At 46.8% G+C, this 22,788-nt stretch overlaps 9 protein-coding genes across 9 annotated transcripts; 2 read left to right on the top strand and 7 right to left on the bottom strand.

Moving 5' to 3' along the window:
* Nucleotides 1-1,569: 1,569 nt before the first annotated feature.
* N7537_010399 (uncharacterized protein) lies at nucleotides 1,570-2,010 on the bottom strand (the record flags this gene model as incomplete). Its single annotated transcript, XM_056901453.1, has 1 exon — nucleotides 1,570-2,010. One exon carries the CDS (start codon nucleotides 2,008-2,010, stop codon nucleotides 1,570-1,572), a length of 441 nt encoding a protein of 146 aa, XP_056750121.1.
* Nucleotides 2,011-2,740: 730 nt separating this feature from the next.
* N7537_010398 (uncharacterized protein) lies at nucleotides 2,741-4,360 on the top strand (the record flags this gene model as incomplete). The annotated part of the gene is made up of 5 exons (XM_056901452.1): nucleotides 2,741-2,813; nucleotides 2,873-3,111; nucleotides 3,167-3,495; nucleotides 4,041-4,120; nucleotides 4,152-4,360. The coding sequence occupies 5 exons, from the start codon at nucleotides 2,741-2,743 to the stop codon at nucleotides 4,358-4,360; spliced, it is 930 nt and encodes a 309-aa protein (XP_056750120.1).
* Nucleotides 4,361-5,876: 1,516 nt separating this feature from the next.
* On the top strand, nucleotides 5,877-8,414 carry N7537_010397 (uncharacterized protein; the record flags this gene model as incomplete). The annotated part of the gene is made up of 1 exon (XM_056901451.1): nucleotides 5,877-8,414. One exon carries the CDS (start codon nucleotides 5,877-5,879, stop codon nucleotides 8,412-8,414), a length of 2,538 nt encoding a protein of 845 aa, XP_056750119.1.
* A 2,130-nt stretch (nucleotides 8,415-10,544) lies between these two features.
* N7537_010396 (glycoside hydrolase family 18 protein) lies at nucleotides 10,545-12,089 on the bottom strand (the record flags this gene model as incomplete). Its single annotated transcript, XM_056901450.1, has 6 exons — nucleotides 10,545-10,643; nucleotides 10,700-11,235; nucleotides 11,290-11,359; nucleotides 11,404-11,463; nucleotides 11,512-11,883; nucleotides 11,946-12,089. 6 exons carry the CDS (start codon nucleotides 12,087-12,089, stop codon nucleotides 10,545-10,547), a joined length of 1,281 nt encoding a protein of 426 aa, XP_056750118.1.
* A 230-nt stretch (nucleotides 12,090-12,319) lies between these two features.
* On the bottom strand, nucleotides 12,320-12,544 carry N7537_010395 (uncharacterized protein; the record flags this gene model as incomplete). The annotated part of the gene is made up of 1 exon (XM_056901449.1): nucleotides 12,320-12,544. One exon carries the CDS (start codon nucleotides 12,542-12,544, stop codon nucleotides 12,320-12,322), a length of 225 nt encoding a protein of 74 aa, XP_056750117.1.
* Nucleotides 12,545-13,767: 1,223 nt separating this feature from the next.
* N7537_010394 (uncharacterized protein) lies at nucleotides 13,768-14,271 on the bottom strand (the record flags this gene model as incomplete). The annotated part of the gene is made up of 1 exon (XM_056901448.1): nucleotides 13,768-14,271. One exon carries the CDS (start codon nucleotides 14,269-14,271, stop codon nucleotides 13,768-13,770), a length of 504 nt encoding a protein of 167 aa, XP_056750116.1.
* Nucleotides 14,272-15,738: 1,467 nt separating this feature from the next.
* Nucleotides 15,739-16,170, bottom strand: N7537_010393 (uncharacterized protein; the record flags this gene model as incomplete). The annotated part of the gene is made up of 1 exon (XM_056901447.1): nucleotides 15,739-16,170. One exon carries the CDS (start codon nucleotides 16,168-16,170, stop codon nucleotides 15,739-15,741), a length of 432 nt encoding a protein of 143 aa, XP_056750115.1.
* A 537-nt stretch (nucleotides 16,171-16,707) lies between these two features.
* On the bottom strand, nucleotides 16,708-18,737 carry N7537_010392 (DUF4246 domain-containing protein; the record flags this gene model as incomplete). The annotated part of the gene is given in 6 exon segments (XM_056901446.1): nucleotides 16,708-16,904; nucleotides 17,040-17,436; nucleotides 17,592-18,066; nucleotides 18,078-18,393; nucleotides 18,438-18,565; nucleotides 18,637-18,737. The coding sequence occupies 6 exon segments, from the start codon at nucleotides 18,735-18,737 to the stop codon at nucleotides 16,708-16,710; spliced, it is 1,614 nt and encodes a 537-aa protein (XP_056750114.1).
* Nucleotides 18,738-20,340: 1,603 nt separating this feature from the next.
* Nucleotides 20,341-21,291, bottom strand: N7537_010391 (DUF3632 domain-containing protein; the record flags this gene model as incomplete). The annotated part of the gene is made up of 1 exon (XM_056901445.1): nucleotides 20,341-21,291. One exon carries the CDS (start codon nucleotides 21,289-21,291, stop codon nucleotides 20,341-20,343), a length of 951 nt encoding a protein of 316 aa, XP_056750113.1.
* Nucleotides 21,292-22,788: the final 1,497 nt, after the last annotated feature.

The raw sequence follows: 22,788 nt of genomic DNA, 5'->3' as shown, positions 1-22,788 counted from the left end.
TGATTAGGCGCATTGTTGATAAACGGGCGTGCCAAGGTTCTTGATGAGTGCTTAATTCGATTGTCCAGTATTCCTCACTTTTTTGGCGAGGTCAGTGTACTATAACCTGTTTAAAAGTGAATGAACAATAGACGCTCTCGCTCAAGCATCCACTAGTTGCATTTAAACAAACGCATTAGCCAGCCCTTAATAAACCAGTCGTTTTTGTTTGTCGGAACGATGGACGAGGGTTAAGATGTTCGTTCACCAAACCCTGCAATATCTTCATTGCCAGCTTCGGAACGATTCCAAGAACGATCGCATGTTTCTTTTATTATATTACTTTCTGATATTATAATAAAGTTTAAATATATATATATAAATTCGGAATTATATTTAAACATATGTAAGAATATAAGTTGTAATTTCTTTTTCCGGCTGCATTGCAGGTTTTAATTGAACAACCCATATTGTTAAATATCAATATATTCTTAAAAGTCATCCTCAATAAGGTTAGTAAATTCTTGCTGAATCGTCGCGCCAACACTAGCTAATATATGTTGTTTATTAAAACTTGGTTTATTCTTAGCAAATTGTTTAACAATCCAAATTGATCCTCTCTCTAAGAGCCGGGGTAAGCTCAGAGCGAGCAGGCATATCTAGCAGCCTATAAAATAGGTATGCAGGGGGGTACAGAAATAGGATGTAGAAATAGGTAAAAAACGCGAGATATACGCGCTATAGGTGAGCTCCACTAGCGCGTAGTATAAAGCGGCGTATATTATAATGGAAGGCGGTATATAGGTGGGGCCAAAGGGGGTGTTAAAACTTTTGCGGAGTCACTGTACTGTACAGTTCGACGACCCTGTATTGCCAGTCGCCACGTGGCGACGGAATCGATCGTGAATAATGGCGGGACGGACCGCGATACGAACCCCTGAACCGCCCGACCGCGACGAACACAAAGAGTCACCGCCACGGTTATCGAGGCCGAGACGCACTACCAGACCACCCAGTAATTATGCTCGGATTGGGGTCATCTTGAATGACATTGACAGCCACCTAACTTCGGGACAAGCAAATTTCCTCGTCTTCCCTGACACATCAAGAGATCTCCATTCTTTGATTTTATTACAGGGTTGGAGCTCGAAAGTACACCTAGCACTCGAATCTTTTGTTCAATGTTATTCTTCATTCCAGAATACCCCCTCGGAGCCCACGCATAGAATTTGCCTCCCTAAATGACCCAAAATTGCTGAACCAAATCAGCAGCGTCGTGTCGTTCGGTGACATCCAAGATCTTCCTTTCGCTGTCAAGGGTTTCGCTAACAAGTGAGCGCTCTTCGCCTGGTTTTTAATTTACGAATGCGCACTGAGCGAGGTCTGCAAGTAGATCAGTGTTCTTTCTGCCGATATATCAGATAGGCCGACATCTTACAGGCAAGGAGCCAGCATCAGTGCAATTTCAATCTGAGAAGTGGAAAATGACCTTATTTATTGAGATAGATACATAAACGCCCTCGTCGCACCTTTACAGTATCACGACAGTATCCCAACCTTGGTGTTCGTTGAGTAAACGTCTTGGTGGCACTAAACCTTGCACACCCGCTTGCTCTTCCGCGTCTCATTGGACTTGACCGGCGAAGATTGATGACACGCTCTGGGACGTAGCCGTTTGAGCCAAGCTTGCCGAACCATTTCTTTGGTGGCGGCCTCATCCTGGCTTTGCTCACCGTCATCCTGGTTTTTGGCGTCGTCATTCTGGGCGAAGATTTCCGAAGAAGTCCACCAGGCTGACTCAGGACCCTGACACTGCTGCTGGCGCAGTCGGAGGGTGATACGGCTTTTTTGACGTGACGGACTGATGTGGATCTTCTCTCCAGTGGTGGCTCTTTCAGCTAACCGGCGTGAATGGCCGAGAACTCCCCTCTTCCTCTTGGTCGATGTAGATTGCACATTGGGCGGATGGCCCAGGAGGCTAAGCCTCTCCGGGGTGATCTGCCGCGTTCGCCTGCGAGAAATCTGCGCCATTGGAGCTGATCAAGGGGAGTGAATTCGGCAAATTTGTACGGTGGATCATAAGAGGTATTTATTGTACCGGGAAGTGCTACAGTTAGACAATCTTTGCCTCATATTTCGAGGCGATAGAAGCCACCCTCAGTTTTGCCCAAGCGCCACCCCCAAAATACCTGTCCTTGGTTTTTATTGCACCACCCTGCAATATCATCGTGATTGAGACACCGAAAAGCTTAGGTCTACATCGTAGTCGGCCACTAGCCTCATTTTGAGATTTGAGGTCCGGTAATACTTACTCGATTCCAACGGGTGACGGTGAAGTGCCAGGCTATTTTTGACCTTCACGTTAGCATGCACTACTTAAATCCAAAGTATTCTCTGATTGCAGACCTCTCAGACCTGGTAGCGGGGGGAACCAGTACGCCTCGTTACTGGCAGCTCCTTGGGTGAGAAAGTAACCCGGGCTATGAAAATGAACCTCCGTCAGTTACATTGAGACCATACGGAGCTTCGGGGCGGTGATTTCTTTTTTCAAGTAAACAACCGCCAATATGTTTATTGTGCTTTATAAACAGGGGTGGTTATTAGCCTGATCCTGGATCGTGCGAAGAAAGCACCAGTACGCAAATTGTGAGTTTCCGCGATAAATGGCAACAGCCAATTGCGGCAACAGGATAGATCGTATCAGGTATGTATATAGACCATGCTATGTCGGTCAATCGATCGCCAAAAAGAGCCCCCCAGAATGGCGCTCTCGAGCAATGAGAAGCGTGCACTGTGGAGGCGGCAATGTCGGGAAGCACTGGCAACTCATATCTGTATGGTATCCAAAATTCAGGGGCATCCAACCGGAATGACAATTAATGATGGCATTCAGATGAGCGACTAGGCCTTACTGTCGCCCCAGGTCGGGTCCGGTTACAGCCCTCCATGGCAGACGGCTATGCATGGTCGGTGTCAAAGTCCCAAGAACACCTGTTGAAATCGAACTTAAGTGATGGGACGGTCGGCTCGTATAAGAAGATATGTGATGCGCTCGGGCGCTCGATAGAAGCTGTGAGTCCGCAGACGCTACGGGAACATGATGCATGCTCTGATAAAAGGATCAGCGACGAGGTGAGACACCAGGTTCTGCTGATTTCCCCAAATATACTGAAATAAAAATACAAAGTACCTAAATTCGAAAGAGCCTCCTAAGCTATTCCAAACAGCTTCTGGGAGTGGTTCTTTCACGGCCACTATTCAACGATTGGAAGACGAAAACCAGGAGCTCGTTGTCGAACTTGAACGCGCCCAAGCCTATTCGGAGAAGTTACTTGAGGAAAGCGGAGAGTGGGAGGCAAAGTGTCGCGGGATTTCTAAGGAGCTCGACGACAGCAAATCCGTGGTGAAACAGCTAGAGAACGATCTGAGTCACGCATGCATGGGGATTGCGGAAGCTATGAAAACACTAAAGGGCCTCCAGCTTCCAGAAAAGAGCACTCATGTGCACGAGACGACGTGCGAAATTTAACACTACTTTCCAGGTGCTGTTGCCTTTATTTGCCAGTTGGTAATCTAGGTTCTGAAGAGGGAGGAAATGGTAAGCCAGGTAACGCCTCGCGTGTCAAGATGGTGGACGCCATCTTAGATTTCGCGGAGGCATCCCAACGGTTTCGAAGTCATGCGCCATAAGGGCAGCCAGCAAACATAGCTGTCAACTACGCCACGGTAGGCCTCGGCGAGGCTCCAAGTTCGTATAAGAAGTGATACAGTACAATCCTCCTGTACATACATAGTTATTGTGATAGTCTGCATATCGCTTGTATAGTTGGATTCTAAACCACAACCCCATAGGCTGGGGCGGTTCCGTATTTTGGTCTAGTGGCCAAAATAACGTTATAGCTTCACCATGAGCATCATGCCTCTGTAGCTAACGTAATTAACCCCAGACACGCGGGAAGGGTTATGGAGAAGATTGTATTCTGTCTGGTATTTGCCCTGAACTGGGAGCCGATCACCTACCCGAGCTTGGGCAACTCATATCCGTTTTGCTTTCTTTCTAGGTTCTCAACCATGGTAGCGAATTGGACAGGCCGGTCGCTAATCATGCATGCAACCAGCCTGGGCTATTTGATCGCCAGGGGTAAGAACACAGCTCTTGTACGTAATTACAGGCAGACCCAGAGTGTGGCCGGCCACGCTCAAATTCTCAAGCATTTCCACGGTTCGCCCGTATAGTGGCTCCATAACATCCACTCTTTTGGAGCACACGAATAGCAGTGAAATTGGTCGGAGGAAAGCGAATTCCGCGGTCGGGCAGGAGAAAGAGGCACACGCAGACGCCATAGCAGATTATTGGGAATCATCTCTCCTAGCTTGTTGAATGGGTAGGTCGGGCCTCCATATCTTTGTTTCATTTTCTTTTACAATGCCCGCTTTTGATGCACTCCTCACTTGCCTATCATGGAGTTGATACCCGGTTCCGCCGGAAGTTGTCGGTCTATCCATGATGGATCTAACAATGTAGATTGTTCAAACGGTAATCGGGCAGTTACAGAGCCTCGAGCCTTCGTGAAAAACCATTCAGTCTATCTCCACGGCGTTGAAATCATAGTTTGCGTTCTCAGAAAAGAAAGCCTCGCCAGATAATTGAAGAAACCTCTCTTTAGCAGGAAGACGGAGGCTCGGATAACCAGTCTACGTACCCAGCAAGCTCTCTCCTGCGCACTGTGGAAACTACAGCCGCCGAAGCAGACCATTCATTCCACCCTAGCTGGGTGGAGCTTTTACAAGAGGCAAAGCTCGACCAATTTTAATTGATCATAGCTCTCGCTGCCGCATCCCAGGGGTTTTGGTCGAAACTACCCAAAGATGACCACGAGATAGTGTCTCTTGGTGTTTTGCAGAAGCTTCTCCAGCCCTTAACTAAGTTTATGTGAAAGCGCAGAAATTAAACGGGGTTCCGCCAATAGACGCCCAATTAAGCAACCTCGCCACAGTGGTGAGCTTCGAAACAAAGTGATTATCCGACCAGATCCAAACCCCTACAACTACCCAGGTGATTGATCGGCCTCTGTACATCCCTGGCTCGGTTGCAAGAAAAGATCCATTTACCCACTGTTTGTTCCTTAGCGCATTCAATAAACTTGTTCAAGCGCCCTAAGTTCCCCGCTATTTTTACCCAATGGTGATTAGGCAGCGACAACACGACCAAAATTTCCTCTTCGATGATGATTCACCTATATCTGATGCCGAGAATAAGTTGCCCAGGTAGTGCGATGATTGATCACTCGAATTAGCTGAAGGCGTAAACAAGAAACCCGTCTTTAGCTACCACGCCCGTTCGTGTAACTCGTTTTCTTCTGTGACTTTCTTGATGGTTCCTACCTTGCCTCTCTCAAGACCAAACCCCGCGTTAGAGCGCGATGTGTAACAATTCTGAGCAGTCGCGTGACTAACTCGAGCCATTTCCCAATTCGTTTAACCATTTGGTTTTGTCGTATGCCAGGTGAACCGACAGTAGGAGATTGAGCCGGACAAAAGTGTCTGTATCCAAAAGATGCTGGCCAAAAGATGCTGGTCTATTGGGCGACACAGTGTTGACACAACAATTTGTCTTATCCCTAACGACCTGGTTCACTCCAAAGTCGCGCGATTATTATCACTCTCTTCTCAAGCCTTTTTGGCTGTAACATGTACTGGAAGTATATCACATATCACATTCCCTGCATAGTTACCTTAGTGCGACACACGCGCGGCAAATAGCTGCAACTCGTTGTATCATTTCCAGCAGTCGAAACCGCGGGCGTCTTTGAATCCGTTTCCAGGAATGGTACATACATACAGCTGTGGCAGGCTTCATATCGCTTCATTGCGGGTATTCACGTATATCTTTGCAAATGCATCCCAATGCCATCTCCGTTCTCGCGGCTTTTCTCGCTGTAGGCGACCTCCACTTTGGGGCAGCTCAGGATGTTTCCGAAGCGCACGTGGACCGACCGCGCTGGAATCCGCCAGAAGTTGAGCGAACCTCTCGCAAAAATACTCAGAGGAACACTTATCCCGACCCCGGCTTGCCCTCAAATGGCTTGTCGGACAATTTGACGCAAACCCATGGCTCTTCCTCTCAGCCAGCGGTTACTCCCACTCCGGAGAGCTCGCCCGCCATTCAGACTCAAAAGGGACGAGAAATCGTTGATGTGACCATCTCTGTCTACCTTAAGAGCCCTAAGACCCCACACCTTGCTATTGGCAACACGAACATCAGTGGTGAGCTGGCTGCTACCACTGCAATAACTAGAAAGACTGAGAGTTCAAGCAGCAGGAACATCCCCCGGCAGAACTCCACTGCCGCATCTATCAGTGTAGAAGCCACAATAAAGGAAGAATGGACTATTGAATCATCACCCAATATGTCAACCGGGGCTGCTTCAACTACTTCAACCACATCCTCCACCGACAACCTTCCGGATGACTTGGCCGCTGGGTTGGGAAACCTCATTGATGGCTCAACTGGTAGCTCCATTTCATCGACTGCCCCGACTGTGACATCCACTGTCGAATCGCCAACCAAGGCATCTACTTCGCTTGCTTCGACTAAGTCAACCAATCTATCAACCGCCATTTTTGATAATTTACGATCGAGCCAGGACATCGTCCTTGGTAGCTCAACCGGCGGTTTAGTCTCTGTGGCGTCCAATGGATCTGGTTTCTCTAGTGCAGACAGTGCCATCAGTGCCGACTCCAGCAAGATCAGCGGGTTGAATGCGGCAAGCTCCACTGCGAAAGTTGCGGGATTGGACCACCCTGACCACTTGGGTCTGGGCGATAATTCCTCTACCCAAAGCAGTATCACCAATACCCTTTTCACTGATACTTCTAGACAGACTAGTATCCCAGTCAATATGTCTGTGTCCACAACTAGCTTGCTCTCGGCCACTTCTACTCCCATTGGAACCTCAACTCTTAGTAATTTGCCCGATGGTCTTATATCTGGCCTGGATACTCAGTACGGCGCCACTCCCTCAGGTACTGGTAGTACTGCCCTTTTCATGACTGTGCATGTGCCCAATACAAGCTTTTCGCAATCCAAGACAACTAGTCTCGCTCCTTCCCTGGGGCTGGGGGTAAACACAACTGTACTTATTCCGACATCAACCAACTCTATTGGAACAGTTCACATCTCGTACTCACCCAGTTTGGATGATTTTACCTCTGCTTCGAGCACTGAAACTAGAACTGGCATGGAATCCAGTACTGGCACCAAGTCTAGTACTAGCGCTGAAACTAGAACTGACATGGAATCCAGTACTGGCACCAAGTCTAGTGCTGCTCTTGAGTCAAGTGCTAGGATTCGCTCTGGCACTGTCTCTGGCCCCAGCAGCTTATTGACTCCTACTCCTGAGGTTCTCACGCTCGGCCATCATTCGTTTTTCACACCTCTCCTTACATTTACCAGCGAAGTGAGCATGGCCAAGAGCTCAGAGGAGCCCCAGTCTACACAAAGCGCAACTTCTACTCCTTTCACCTCCAACGACGACTGGATGCCATCCACCATTCTTATGGTGCCTACCTTTACCACGACCGTTAGCTTGACCTCTGACCAGACCAAGAAATCCGAGGCAACATCGCTTCCAAGTTCTATTACCCCATCAAACGAAATTACCGAGGCTCCATCTGACTCGGCCCTTCTTCAGCTTGGTTTTGACAGCCAGCTGCCGTGGTCATTTGTTATTAACACCCCTTTGTCGTCATCTCAAATCATTAATTACACGCCTCAGGCCATTGAGAACGCTTTGCCAAGTCTCTCTTCCAAGGACAGCCCCGTAATGCTTTCCCTTGAGCCTTATTACAACTGGCAATCTACAGGCTACAACGCTACCCTTGCTATCTTCTATTTCCCTCGCGAGAAGGTCGATCTACTAAGAGCTCTCAAGGTTAACCCCAACTCTGCTCTATACAACCAGGCCAGTGAATTAATTCGGTCACTGATGTCCAGAGTCGACCGAACAATTCCACTTGAGTTCTATGGTAACTACCCCAGTGGAGCCAGTGACTCAACCGGCGGTGGCGGCGATGGGGGTAGTGAGAGTGGTAGCGATAGTCGTTCAGATGGTGGTACCACCAACAACGATGGTTCTGCCAGCATTTCCAAGACTAATCCCAGCTCAATTGGAATTGGTATTGGTGTTGTGGCCAGTGCCGCTGCTTACGGTGCTGGTATGTTCTGGGTTGCCCGCCGCTACCGCAAGAGAAAGCAGCTCCGCCAGCACACCCACTTGACTAGCAGGCCGGTGAACCAGGGGGGTTCCGCTCCCGGTCCGATACTCGCTGCCGCTGCTGGTGGCCGTACCCGCGGTCAAGGCAGCCGCCGAACTGCTCGCTCTCAGACGATCAGCGGTCCGGCCATGGTGGAGAACTCTTTGGGATGGAACTAGACACATGTCGACAATATGACAAATGGAACCCTTTTGGCAACTCATCCTACACCCATCCTACGCAAAATTGATAAAGGACAAAGAGATCCTCAAAGCCGTCCGATATATTGAGAAAATTATTTGGGAGTTGACAAACTCATTCCATATAGCACAATTAATCCTCAGCAGAACTTGTTAGATTTATACCAAAACCTCGGGATTCGAATAAGCGTCGAACCTTGCATTGGTCTTCCACTTCCAAAAGCGATAGATGGCTTCAACTCATGGAGCGAGATCATAGGAGTTCGAAGTTATAAAATGGTTCGAAATCTCCAGTGCAGTACACCGCTCCCCCGCTCAACTTTTCTCCGTCAAGAGGCGCTTTGATCGCCTGACTCCAAGATTAGCCACTCCCCCAAACTTTCTTTTGGGCCAAAACGGAGCCTTGTCGACATGGCGGAGGTGGGTTGTCGTTCGCGATATGGCTAGTATTGATCGATGGTATCAATTCACCACTTTGGCCGGGTCTAGAGACGCCAGGCTGCCCACGGGATGCTATGTGAGACTCTAATGTCAAAGTAGCACATTCATCTTTCCTTTATGGATCTTCTATGGTAAGTTCGGTTAGCTCAAATAACCTTCCACCACCTTCGAACTAACACTATTTTCTTACCTTCAGAAAACCACATGAGCTCAAGTCTTTTTTCCTCCCCATAGGCGCAAGCTGTTGATTCAGCCTTAGGGGAACAAGTAAAATCGAACGTTCAGCCATAGACTTTGGTTGGTGTCACAACAGGTGGCGAATTCGTAAGTGCGGATTTCTTTTACGAACCGGTAGTACCTCCATCCCTCATAATTTCATAGAAGTCTAGTGTACTCAAGCGCACAGTGTCTCCATCAGAATCATCCCATTCTGGTGTGTCCTCCCCGCCCGAGGTGCCGTGGATATCGTCGTCGATTAGGATAGGGTTAAAGAGCCTGTTTTCTTGGATGCATGACCTAAAAGTTCGCGATTGATCATGGTGCCTTGCTTTGAGGCACGATGTATTAGCCTGACTGGCTAGGCTTATGCGCTCAATATACTGGGGTCTATCGGCTCATTAGCAATTAGTCTTCTCACGCAGATGAAGCCCATACCTGAACTTCTACGCTAAGATTGCGGGATCTTTGTGGAATAGTCCGGTCAGAAAATAGGTTCCTCTCATCGAGATATTTGTATGCGGGAAGCTGGTAGAGGCTGGTCTGAAACCAAGCATTGTTGGGTGAGTGAAAATATTAAAGACGAAGAGCGTACCCAGCAATAGTTGATATGTAACCTCCCCAGGGGGCATTAGTAGCTCCTGGGAACTTTTGGCTTCTAAAATACTTTCGGTAGCTCGAATGAATAGGCAAATATGCAATTTTAGAACTGGCTCCTGGGAGCAAACGGCCGGTTACGTTTCAGGACATGGCGTATATGCCTTTGACGGATTAGGTTGTGTATATTCTATTCAAATAACCCCTTTTTCTATAACTTACTATCAACTTCTCTTTCTGGACGTCGATACCATGTCTTAAGGCATAAATATAAATATAAATATATTCTCTTTGATACAGTGAGCGTGCCTATGCCAATGTATCTAAGAAGTTGATCTTTGATCTCGCTGCGTACAGCTCTTTCACGCATAATGTCTCACCTCACAAGTGTTGGTGTGCATACTGCCCAAGGTGCAAAATTTTCACAGCGCGGCATGCTTGCTCGTTTCGAGGTTATACAAGCTAGTGTGTGCACAGGTAAACGCGCGAAAAACGTTTGCCGCCGATTGCTTCCCTCGAAGGGGGTTCGGAAAGTATCACGGGAAAGAAAGATATTTTTGCAACCTCGATCTCCGTTCCTATGCCTACATTTATCTAAGGATAGCAATTTTGAGTACCCAAGTCTCATGCGGCAGGCTTTTAAATAATTTCAAGGAGTGGGCAAACCAACACTCGTCATCACACTATTTGTACGAATCAGACTCGGGCGGTTTTGGTATCTCCGAAAACATGGAATTTAGCCTGATTACTGAACGGCTGCATATGGCCAAATATACCCAGAAGTATGCCCTGTAGGCTGGAATACATAAATACATATACATAACATAAATACACACCAACAAAGACAATAAAAGGTTAGAAGCCAGCCTTCAAGTTATCATATTTGGAGGCAGGGTAGCTCAGCTGATTTTCGCTCTTGTCTAAAGCGCCAGTGCCTCCAATGGTATCCACAACCTGTAAAATTCCAAAGTCAGTTCGATGGTCACATGTCATATATGAGTGGAACTTACCGTGGCAATCAAGCTTTCGTCACCTTGTTTGTCACCGCTGAGCTCCCACCACATACCACCACCAAGGCCCTTGGACTTGATATACTCACCCTTCTTACGCGCAATCTCGGGGGTATCATAGCTGATGAACAACCGCGATCTTGAGTTATAACAGTAGCTAGCAGCTTCCTGATCCAGATTTGTGACCGCACAGCAGGGCCGGGGCAGAGCCTTATAATCCCAAATACCATTTTCCCAGCTACCAACACCAACACCGTTGTAAGCCTTGCCAGGACCATTGGTGTCGCTGAAGGCCCGGCCGTACAGAGGCATACCCATAACAATCTTGTGTGAGGCCACTCCGTGCGAGGTGTAGTAATCGATTGCTTGGTCAGTGTTGAAGGGAGTGCTCCCTGGGTTGTCGTTGGATGGGTGGAGGTTGGCGTCATGTCCAGCAACGGTGTCCCAGCTTCCTGCATAATCGTAGGCCATCAGGTTCCAAAAGTCAAGATACTGATCCATCTGTGCGAGATGTTCTTTCTCGTAATTGCCAGGGCCTAGAACCTTGGTTAGCTAGCTTAGTTAAGTTGTTTCAGAGAACTGACACGTACCAGCAGGGGATGCAGCAGTGAGCAAGAAATGATAGCCGTCAGTATTGGCTGAGCTGTACGAATCAAGCGCCTGAAAGAGTTAGCAGAGTCAGCAAGAAACAAGCGTAAACATACCTCACGAAGACGGCGTAGGGTATCTACAAATTGGCCCGCTTCTTTATCATTGGCAGGGTACTATCTGATATCAGCATCAAATGCCGAGAAACAAGGTAGCATACTCACTTCAAAATCTAAATCAACACCGTCAAAGCCCAAGTTCTTCAGCAATTCGATAGAACTATCAGCAATCTTCTGGCGTCCTACCTCAGTCTCAAAGGCTGTTTTGAAGTTGGAAGAATAGGTCCAGCCTCCAATCGACAGAAGAACCTTAAGGTTGCGATTTTTCTTCTTCAGTAGCAAAAGCTGCTTAACACAGCCATAGACATTGTTTCCAGTATCAGCCCAGGAATCAGTGGAGTAATGCTTGTCAGTGTCAGACCAATCATCCGACAGGATTACCTCGCCAGAGGTTCGGGCATTGGCAAACGCGTAGAGAACATGGGTCAGTCGCTCGACGGGGATATCTTGAGGGTGGAAATTACGAGCATAAATGCCCTAGCCATGTTCGTTTAGTTGTTGTGATCCATCCAGTGATGGCCTATATGAATGACACATACCCAGTTCACAAAGTAGGCCACGGAGCGATATCCGTTGATATCACGAGTAGCAATGTCAGTTGAATTTATCTTTGTCAAGGAGGTATTGTAAGCAGTATTAGCCAGTCGCGCTAGGACCAACAGAAAAGGAAGAACAAAGTGCATGATGGGGGATTTTGAAGGATATATCCGATGAGATGGGTTGGTTTAGCAAGTGCCAGAAAGGGAAAGACACATTTTAAATGACTTCAAGGCAGTGAGAGGCCTGATTAGTTTTACTCGAGGTTGAAAACAATACCCTGGTCATTGTGACATACAATAGGCCATTATTTAACCACTCAATATAGATCGCTGGTGAGGCTTTGCAGCGTACATACTTTAAACAAATACCATCACTAAGCCATTTCTATGTTGCGATGTTTGAATACAATGAATTCCGTCACAATATTGAGACTAGTCCAGTGCGTCATCTGAGCATCATTGGGGTGAGGTAACGCCACTTGAATGCCATCAACCAAGTACACGATCTGTCGCTGTTCCTTTGCGCTACCCCCCATTATTTTGTCTTCCAGCATGATAACCTGCCCAGCTCTGTCGCCGTTAAACTGAACACCAAACATCGTTTTTAGATAAGGTTCTTCGTGCTGCGCGGGCTGTGTCTGCCCTTTTGAAACAGAATGACAGCATATATTAGTATACAAAACAAAAATTTGGTGTACATAATTCCGCACCTCGGCCTACTCCTTGGTGTTTCCAACTTAGGATACAGTACTTCCCGAAACTGGTGTCACCACCTACACTCTTCGATTGGTTCTCAACCCCTAATTGCCAAGACAGTCTAGTCTATATTGAGAGTTCTTCCGTAGTATCCCTGTCAGTGGGTCTGTATCGTTTCTTACGCAAAGTAATCTGGAAAAGTAGTGGGGTGTATTGACTTGTAATTTGATACAACTCACACCTCGATACCCCACATTAGAAGCTGTCGTTGGCAGGTCTTAAAAATCAATCACAAGCGGTCACACTAAGATGGCGCCTAAACTAGGGTCTTCAAAGCACGAGCGTGCTCTCTACAGCCAGCGTATTATCTTGATAATCATTTCCATAGCCTGCGCCATATCTATGATTTGGATAAGATATGTATACAGAAACTATCTGCTTTGTGTATGGGTATCTTCAGATTGTTCTACAATCGGTGACAGTTGAATAGTGATGATTGGTGTGTTGTGGCATGCGGCACGTCCATTCACCGCATAGTAGCTCTGCAAGAAATTGTTGTACAAGGCGCCATTGTGGAATTCACTGTGTGCATGATTATGTAGACTTAATTTAGACTCTTTGATTTCCCTACTTTGCAATAGCCGAACTGCCATTTGGAATACGCGATTTTTCTATCAATTGCAACTAAGACAGTTCTGTTTTGTCACTTACCATCCTTGAAATCACATGCTCTTAACAGATCCACGTTGAGGCTCGAGGTTCATAGACCCTCCCGGCGCCACTACCGATATTCATGCCATTATCTTCTCACGTGTAACCTCTGCCAGGACATCTTCGCGTGATATGTCCCCAGACAGTGCCCTTGCAAAGAGCGGTTCAAGAACCTTGAGATAGTAAGCGCATATGTGCTGTACCCATTCGACATCCAGGTCCTTCCCGTATCTCCGCATGACTATGATACTCCCATCCAAGCGCCAAGGGGAGCGACTAGACATGCCCCAACGGTCAGATTCTGCATCTATATCAGTGGCTAGATGTTCGGCATAGAGGTTTCGCCAAGCATCCTCTGGAAGTTCATCCAGTAGCATGATTCCATCCTTCAGTTCGTCACTATCGATCTGGCATATCACATCGGATCTTCAAATGCCATAGACAGGCCCGAAACCATCTTAGTGCTTGGGAAATCACGATCGACAACCACTGATTGGAACTGTTCACAGCTCTTGAGCTTCTGCTCAAGGGGACAGCTAATTCGAACAGCCCTCACAGAGGCACCACTAGTTGTCTCGCGGATTGTTTCATCGAAATAAGTGCTGAAGTAGTCCAGGATGTGTCGAAAGTCGGCACAGTCTATATCAAGGTATTCAGATGATGGGTCCCCGCACCTTCCACTCATCGCAACATAGTCTCCGCATAGGTTGTAAGGCACTCGCATACCGTGGCAGGCTTCTACAGCATGCTGAATGGATTGATTGGTCTTGGTTGGTCTTTCGTCCCAGTCTTGATAGTATATCGTGATTTGGTGATCTAACACCAACCTCCGCCTCTTATTCTCGTTAAACGGTAAAGTGAACAAGACAGCATGCCCCGGGCCGAGAAACGCATCGAAATCGGCATGGTATTCGTTCATTTTTGAAATAATGGGTACCCATACAAGTTCTGGCACTTTTGTGTCTCTCGGAAACAAAATGCCGATCTTGTCCGTGTCTGATGGGCGATTATCTCGAAAATCAAGGTACTGTGAGCATAAAAGCATGTGCGCTGGCCGGTCCAATCGCTGACATCTTTCGGAACAGTACCAGGTGGAACGACAGTGTTGACACAAACCAGTCTTGGGGCGGGGCATTTGGCAGATAACGCAAAGACTCTTCAAGTCATGATAGAATATTCTTCGTGGGCCGACAGATCTGGGATTTAATCTGGAAGCCTGTTAGCTATAACCTCTCCAAAGCGAATTTCATATGTCCACACAGTATCTGCATGTCTTGCCGGTATTCCTGGCCTCTCTTATCGGCTATCTCTCTAAGTGCATGCTGCTGCCTTATCACAAACATGTCTGTAGACTTCAATTCCGAGACCGCTGACGATTGCTGTACAGCAACTGTTTTCGAGAATTGTCCAGGCTCAATCAGACGTTGTAGTCTCCTTTATAACTTCACACAGTAGCCTTATTCGCGGTTGCATAGTGTTTAAGCTAAGAAGCGGGATACCCCATGAAGGGTGACATCGACCATGACAGCCACGGACTCTTAAGCTTCGAAGATGACAAGGCTAAAAAGCGCATACAAAGAAAGCATGCATTTTTGCTACACCCAAGGTACAAAAGTGTCGGGGTTAGTGAGGGTTCCGCCTCGTAGCGCGCCAGGAGCTGTATTTCGCAGTAAACCGTAGGGGTGTGAGAACAGTCACTTTTGAACTGACTGCCCTTTTTAGCTACATAATTAGGCAACCCTTCTCCTGTGGCCTGAAGTTGAAGCTTCTTCCAAGCTTGGTGTACCGTTTGCTTATGGCGTTTTTGAAGTCGGACAGGATCTGGCGGTAACAGTTTGATAAAGATGACCGACCGAAAGCTAGGCAATAGCCTGGCGATGTGAGATAAGATATGAAGATCAGTCACTAGCCTTGCCAAAGTTCGCAATGTCTTCATGACTTTGATTATATCTGCGCAAGGAAGCATATCTTTCAGCTTAGAGTGCGATTTGTGCGATGGGCGCAGAGCGAGAGCTGCAAGTTCCACAATTTGACACATTTGGTTCTCCCTCTCCAGTAGGGCTGATGAGTTCGATTTTAACAAATAGAAATTAAGGAGCTCTGGTATGAGCCTCTCAATTGCGTTGGAAGCTAATGGGTGGGTTTTGGAACAGCAGCCAAGGAGACATGTCAAATCCTTGGACTGGCTTTCACTAATTGATCGAGTAATAGGACGCAATGGTGACCTTTTCAGAAGCTGCGCTGCCTTTTCCACGCCGTCATTCACACGACTAGCGTTGTATACTATTGTTTCGCGCAAAAATTCATGATTATCCACGGAATTTTGATGCGAAAACCATTGACAGGTAGTTAGAATCTGCAACAAATCGTATCGCTAAGTAGTATTTTACTTACGTTCCCCTTGCCTACTAAGGAAGCGAGCCAGTGAAGAAAGAAAATTGTTGTCTTCGCGCCCGAATCCAGAGTTTCGAGCGATGTCAATCTCGATTGAATCTTCTTTCTCTCTCAATGCGGCAGCAGTAACATGTTTTCCGCCCTTCGTGTGGGCGAGTAGCTTACTTATACTATTGAGAAATTTATCCCGAAGAGCTTCATCGCCAACTGCCAAAACTGCAGTGTCTGTACTTGTGTTATCAGTGTCAGGGCTGTCATCATAGTCCTCGTCGTCATCAGTTATCTCATCATCAGATGGTGTATGTGTGGGCTGCAACGGCTTATCTGACACGGGGGTGGTGTAAGGATTCCAATAAGAGAGTATATGGGATGCCCAAACAACCTTGGCAACTTCATCAATCGCTTTGGGTGATGGTATTTTCATGCTTGACTTGAGATAATCCAAGACGGCCGAACATGGAGGGATTGGCGAGGGAAAGCCCGAGGACATGAAAGGGTAGTTAAGGAAACATTACATACCTGTGGGCTGGGGGCGTGCACTTACGTGGCGCATGTGTCTGACTTGTTTACATTGCTATGGATATAGTTATAGCTACAATAACTCCATACAGTGACCAAACATGAGGTCATGTATCCTTGAGAGTAAGATACTGTATAGATGGTACAAGAGGAACATTGATAATCCGTACATGTTCCTAATATAGTTTAGTCTATCTTGGCATTAGGGTTCGAGAAACAATCGAAGAGTGTAGGTGGTGACACCAGTTTCGGGAAGTACTGTAGCAGGAGTTTTGGTTCAGCTTGTTTATTCAATCATCAGTGGCTTCACAGTTCTTTTCTGTCCTACTGTACTCGAGCTGGGGGTGCTCTTCCAAATTCCCTTAAGTTTATGCGAATATCCATAATTGTAACCAGGCTGCTATCAGCTTCTTCGGCCATTTAAATGGTAAGTGACTGGCTATCATATCGCGGACGGGGTGATGTTTGGATGGGAGAAGTCTCGAGACCATTTTGTGAGATCTAACGTGACATTGATGAGAGACGGATGGGTGAAGATGCCTCCTGCTTGGGGTGGATAGCATGGCACTGAGTCACCGGTGTATGGCATTTTCGAGTAAATTACACAGGACAGGGTCCCAACAGCGTCATGTAAAATACCTATTCTTAGAAAAATCAGGGATCGAAGGCTATACCAAATACGTATTAGCGTGTAGCAATTTAGGGTTCGCGAATCTAGTCTCAAGAGTTTGGAGTTAAAACTGATTTCGAATTTCACTGTAGAAGTCTCCTTACTCTCTTTCCAATCCTCTCGTTGCGGCGGCACATTAGCCGAAGAAATAACGCGTCGGTGCGGAACGACCAAGAACAATGCGAAAACCTTGCAATGACCAGGCCTGGACCGATCCTCCAGCGAAAACGGACTTACGCAGTGCTGAAGCGTATTGGGGAAGGTGATGAGTGTACCCTCCTTGGAGACCACGCTGCCGAGTTCTTGCGTCGTCAGGCAGCGGGTGTTGTTTTCCAAGTCGATGGAGTAGCCATATGCCTGTTGCATGAATTGGTGTTGATGTTGGTCGTAGTCGAGGTCGTCCATGTAATGATCCATTTCGCGATGGCGGAAAGCGAGCGAGCTGTTGGTGATGTTATCGCTATCGTAGTAGTAGATTGCTGATGCCACGATACGCTCGTTCTATGAGATACAAGGTAAGGTATAATTCAGGGTATCGGGGGAATGCGGAGTGGGAGATAGAATAAACTAACGAGTTGGCCCTCAATATGCTAGCTTCCACCCTCATACTTAGGTTTCCCGGGTGTTAGCTCAATATTCGCCAACTTGACAATGACCTGCAGTTTGCGATGGCAAAAGTCTGTTCGGAAATTGATAGGCTGCACCCGGTCATTGTCTGGCTCGGGAATTTTGACTTTGCGAGTAGCTTCATATTGTTTCTGGCGCTTGTAATGGTCTTCACTGCGCTTCAGATATTCCTGATAGTCACCCTTTCCGTCATACTGTTCCTCCTCTTCGTCCCATTCCGAAAATTCTCCATCTCCGTAACCTTCTTCCCATTCAACCTGGTTGTACGAGATTCTCTTAGGATGATCCTTTTCAGTAAGAGATGCCTCCCACAGGGGTACAGTTCGTGAAATGATCTTTTCAATAGCTTGGTATAGCGCGCGGTGCTTGACTGGGTGGGCGTTGTTGACGTAGGACAAGATGCGACACTCTTCATCCTTTGAGATGTCTATGTCACATGGCATCCACTGAACCTTGATGCTCAGTACCGGTAGGTCGGATAATCCTCTCCTGCGGGGCTTGTCACTAGAATCGACCTAGGACTCGCTATCTGGAGGACTTCGCCTTTCCCGATATAATCAAGGCAGTCTTCAAGGCCGAGAATCTTATCAGGGAGGACTCGCGTTTTGGCGTAGAGAACCGGGAAGTGAAATGGGTGCACGAGGTCCAGTACCTTGTCATCTGAGCTGGGGTGGTAGTCTTTCTGATCCTCGGGAACATCCTCGAGAGGCTTTACTGCCTCTTTCAGTGCATCCTGAAGCTCTTTGGAAACGGCGGTATCCGACTTGATCACATTTTCAAAGACCTCGAGGTATCCATGTTTCTCGAGACAAGATGTCTTCCACTGCAGTTCTTTGATTATCAGTCCATCATTTTGGGCGTAACATCTTGCCCACTTTGGGCGATTTCTTCGCGCCATTTGTTGGTGATGGTCTCGTCAAAGACCTTTCGTTCCGACTTGGGTTTCTCAGTGATGGTATTCATTACCTGCATCATAATGATTTCTCTCTTGACAAGGAGCTTGCTGGAGGAAAGGAGGAATATAATGTCAATATGGATGAGCGCATGCAAGTTGAATGTTAGTGATCAACGCACTCAAGTCTATTATCTTGCAGATGATTCGGATCCAGCGCGTTGTAGAAGCCCTTGGAGATGCGAGTCAAGGTGGTCCCCCTCTTCAACATGTCGCTAGACATGATAGTATATCAACATCATCGCTTATCTGTAGGCATCCATTGATGATCGGGACCTACTCAATACTGCTTTCAAAATCAATTGGGTACCACGACCGGCGCAGCTCGTTGATGTTTGGCTGGGCTAGTTAGCATTTGCTAGAGAGTAAGGCGTGGGACATCATAAAGCTCACAGCCGGTGCAGCATTTAAGGGCACATTGAGCCCAGGCATTTGGGTTTGGAACCATTCGTGAGTAGGATCCATTGCTGAATATTGAAGCTCGGATGCTAGGATTTTGTAAAACTTCGGAAATTGCGGCCGCGGTGGCTTTTATCTCAGATTGTCTTATTTTAGCGCCCAGGCAACGATCAGGCTGCCACTGAGGGTGAAAGAGATCTCGGAAGATTGGAGAGAGAGGTGATTGGTACGGGTGCTTGCCAAGAAGAGATGGTGGGCCTATTGACTTAATTTGTCTTGGCGCTGTTGAAATGGGGAGATTAGGAACTTGAAAGAAAGTCTGAGCGTAGCGTCAGAGGTGCAGTGTTTTGAAACTTTCTGACGAAGTAGTTATGCACGGCACAGCCATTTGTCGACTTTGATGCTTAGAATATGGAAGTTCTTCCAGGTTTGACGAAGGTAAAGAAGTCAATAGATAGCGGACTTGAATACGGAGTAATAACATACTCAATTGCCTAAGGATAGAGCGCATCCGAGTAGTTAATGCAGTTTTAACTCTCTACATTTGCAAGGTACTCTAGCAATATTGCTCTCGGCTTGAGCTTGTCTTAAGATAAATGTTGGAAAGCAGGATGAAATGCTGCGGGATCCATTCGATTGCTGTAGCCGTAAGATTTTGGAACGAAACTGCGCGCACAAACACCAGAGGCGAAAAGCTTCTTGTATGCATTGAGTAACCCCTTCTTTCAAGAACAATCTTAGCAATGTTAGGCTTATCACTCTGATGGTAGGCTTCGATAGCATTTAGGATTTGAATCTCGATGTTTTCAATTGCTTTTAACATCGTGGGGTGGTACAAATTAGGCAGGAAATTGATTGGAAGGGGAAAAATTGTAATCTTGTGAAAATTTGTAATCTTATGAAGCCCACCAATGCCGGGTAGGTATTGGTGGGCTTGGCACGGTTATGTTGAGATTCTGTTAGGATCGCATGGTTTTCATTGGATAACTAGTTAACTAACTATGCAACATTAATTACATAATACGCTAAGACTTCATGTGGAAGAAAAGCTACATTCATCTTCACCGGTATGATCAGCTTTCGTAAAAATCGGCCACCGGGGGAATATTGCGCCAGATGTTTATTTATAAGTGCCGGCCGGCGACAGAAAAGCGGCGATGCATATATAGTACTATAATGGGGCCGTGCTACTCCAAGGTGGAGAAGGAATTTTTGAACGCCATGACGATGTTTATCCACTGTCCGTAGTGTGTCTGCGAACCGTATTCTCGGCTTCAAAGTGAGAATACGAATTGATGTAGGCATATGGAAAAACTGATTACCATCCCAACATAAATCTCTACGCGAACTTTATCTTGACCAAAGTAGATTCTGCTAAAGGTGCGGCTTGATCCTGAAACTGAAAGAAAACAAACCTCGCCAAGGAATTAGTCTGCCCAGTCCATATTGATATTGATATCACTTGCATCAACAGTTTCAGTCATACCTTTTGCTTTGAACTCCGAAGTAAGTGCTTTATTGACTTTTTCAAAATAATTCCTCTCGCCATGAACAACAATACCCAACACAACTCCGGTGTGAACCATCTCGCTAAAACTCTGCTCCGCTAGCTTAGCGATAACTGCATCTCCACAACGGCTTAACTCTTTGAGACGTAGTCTCCAGAACACCCATCGAGGAAGACTAAAACCAGGTTGAGTGATGTTGGCTTTGGCTGCGAGATCTCCGATGTCCATATGGATTTGGTGATTTGATTCAATAACCATAGACAAAGTAGGGTCGTAATTTTGCGCTACTAACTTTATAAGCTTGAATTTGGCGTTCGAAAGCCATGAGAAGCAGGCAGGAAGTAGTTCAGTGATTGACAGCGAATTTTCGCTGTTCGGAATATCCAGTTGCTTCGTCAGAGGCCTCTGTACCTCAAGTGTCTCTCTGAGTAACCAGAGAGCAACGAAGCTCAGCTCAGCTTCACATATCCCGCCAGCGCATAGCTTGGCAGTCAACACTGCAAAATTGGCTCGCTCGGTAGTGGTATACTGGTGTGACTCAATAATCCATGAATGCTGCATCTTTCTTGCCAGGTAAGGAAGATCGATCCAGAATTTCTGTCCGTTTGATAAAATTGTAGTCTCTTGGTCCTGGGTATCTCTCTCGTTGCGGTGAAGGATTCCAAATTCCTTGATGCTTGAGATAAGAACAACGAGGCTGTCTTGTTCTGGGCTTGTCGAGGGAGTCATCTTCGAGGTTTGAATGAGTAAGTCCCACGCATCAAGCAGGTAGTCCTCTATAAGTGAAACACTCCGCTTTCCTTCGGTGTACCACTCGCTAATACTGAGTAGAAGGTTCCGAAGGTCTTCAAGGTTTCCTCTCGGGTACATAAGGTCAGGAGTAACTAAGCCACATTTTTCGGTGCGACTACTGCGGAGAGAACAGGGGTTGCTGGTACAAGACATGTTAACAGTAACAGGTCAATGGGAAACCTAAGAGAGGCCGAATAAACGTTGAAATAGGATAACAAACGGAAGTGCTAGCTATGCTGAGAAGGGCAAGAGGAAGAAAAAAAGATAAGTCACTTCGTCTTATGTGAGAACGTGACACTGAGTAGATAACACGTAGTACTGCTATTCACACAATACCACCCCACATTGCAACAGTCTGAGACTTGACCTGTCGGAAGGTTATCCGACTTGGCCAATTTGGTGTTGTGGTAGGGTACAAGGATCTAAAATTTCCGGCCTTTTCCCTTGTCTAGATCTCCCTACGTCACATAACTCCGTTTGAATACTTTATAAAAAAGGGAATAGTTTCTAGCCCCACCAACTGCTTAAGCATTCCCTTCCACGTTTCGGCAATGCAGACTAGCATCAGGGCCCTGCTCTTCGGCGCCTTGGCCCTGCCAGTCCTCTCCTTAGTTGCCTTTCCACCTAACGACCTGACAGTCGCTACAGGTTACCCAGACTATGTCGATAATTCTGAACCTAATGAACAGCCAAACTTGTTAGTCCGAGATGAAGAGAGGGTAAGATTGCTTTATCTGGCTGCTCAGTGACCTGCTAATAACCTTTTAGCGATGCTATGGATTTTGTGGCCCTCATGGCTGTCATTGTACCCGGCCGATACGGGTTTGTCCCTGCAATAATATTGGTCGCCCCTGTTCTTGTGCTTGAAACGAAGTACCAAAATTCAGCAAATGAAATATTAAAGTTGAACTCGTTATATGTGATAACCTCAATCAAGCGATAGGACTAATTCTTCCCGAGCCTTTCCCATGCCTTCCGGATAAACACCGGCCGCTTCACAAGTTTACGGTTTCCACGTCTCCTTTTGCTGTGCTTCATCTTAGCCTTTATTTTGTCATAAGCTACTGACGAATTTCTATATCTGGCTCATACGACTGCTGGCCTAGTCTCTCAGGGCAGATCTGGAGTATCTCTGGTACTCGCTATCCTGGTCCTTGAAGTCAAAGCAAATTTCGCTCTGAAGTTTCGACGAATCCTGATCAGACCAGGCCTGACTTTCTTTCACCTACCATCGGATGTCAATTTCGCAGTAATCCAAAAACAGCGCTCACACGGCGTCCCTAGGTCCACAATTCCCCTTCCATGTCCCCATTACAATATTTAATCAAAATTATACAATTGAACTTTTGAAATTGATCCAATATGACGATTTGTAGCATGAAATAAATAACGAAGGTTTGTACAGACTCAAGGCTGCCCTATAAGTCGAGCGCTACGTCGTGGTATGGTACGGTTAAGCAGGTTCTTTCACCGGTCAATTTCTATATGGGCCAACACAAAGCGCGCCATGGCTTTGTGCTTACCAACACTGAGCTGATTGGGGTCACACGTCTCGATACAAACGGTAGTCTAGCT

Source organism: Penicillium hordei (genome assembly GCF_028827395.1).
Source record: "Penicillium hordei strain IBT 12815 chromosome Unknown utg000005l_segment0_segment0, whole genome shotgun sequence".
NCBI lineage: Eukaryota > Fungi > Ascomycota > Eurotiomycetes > Eurotiales > Aspergillaceae > Penicillium > Penicillium hordei.
Note: the sequence above shows the minus strand (reverse complement) of the source record. Positions and strands in the feature narration are given on the sequence as shown.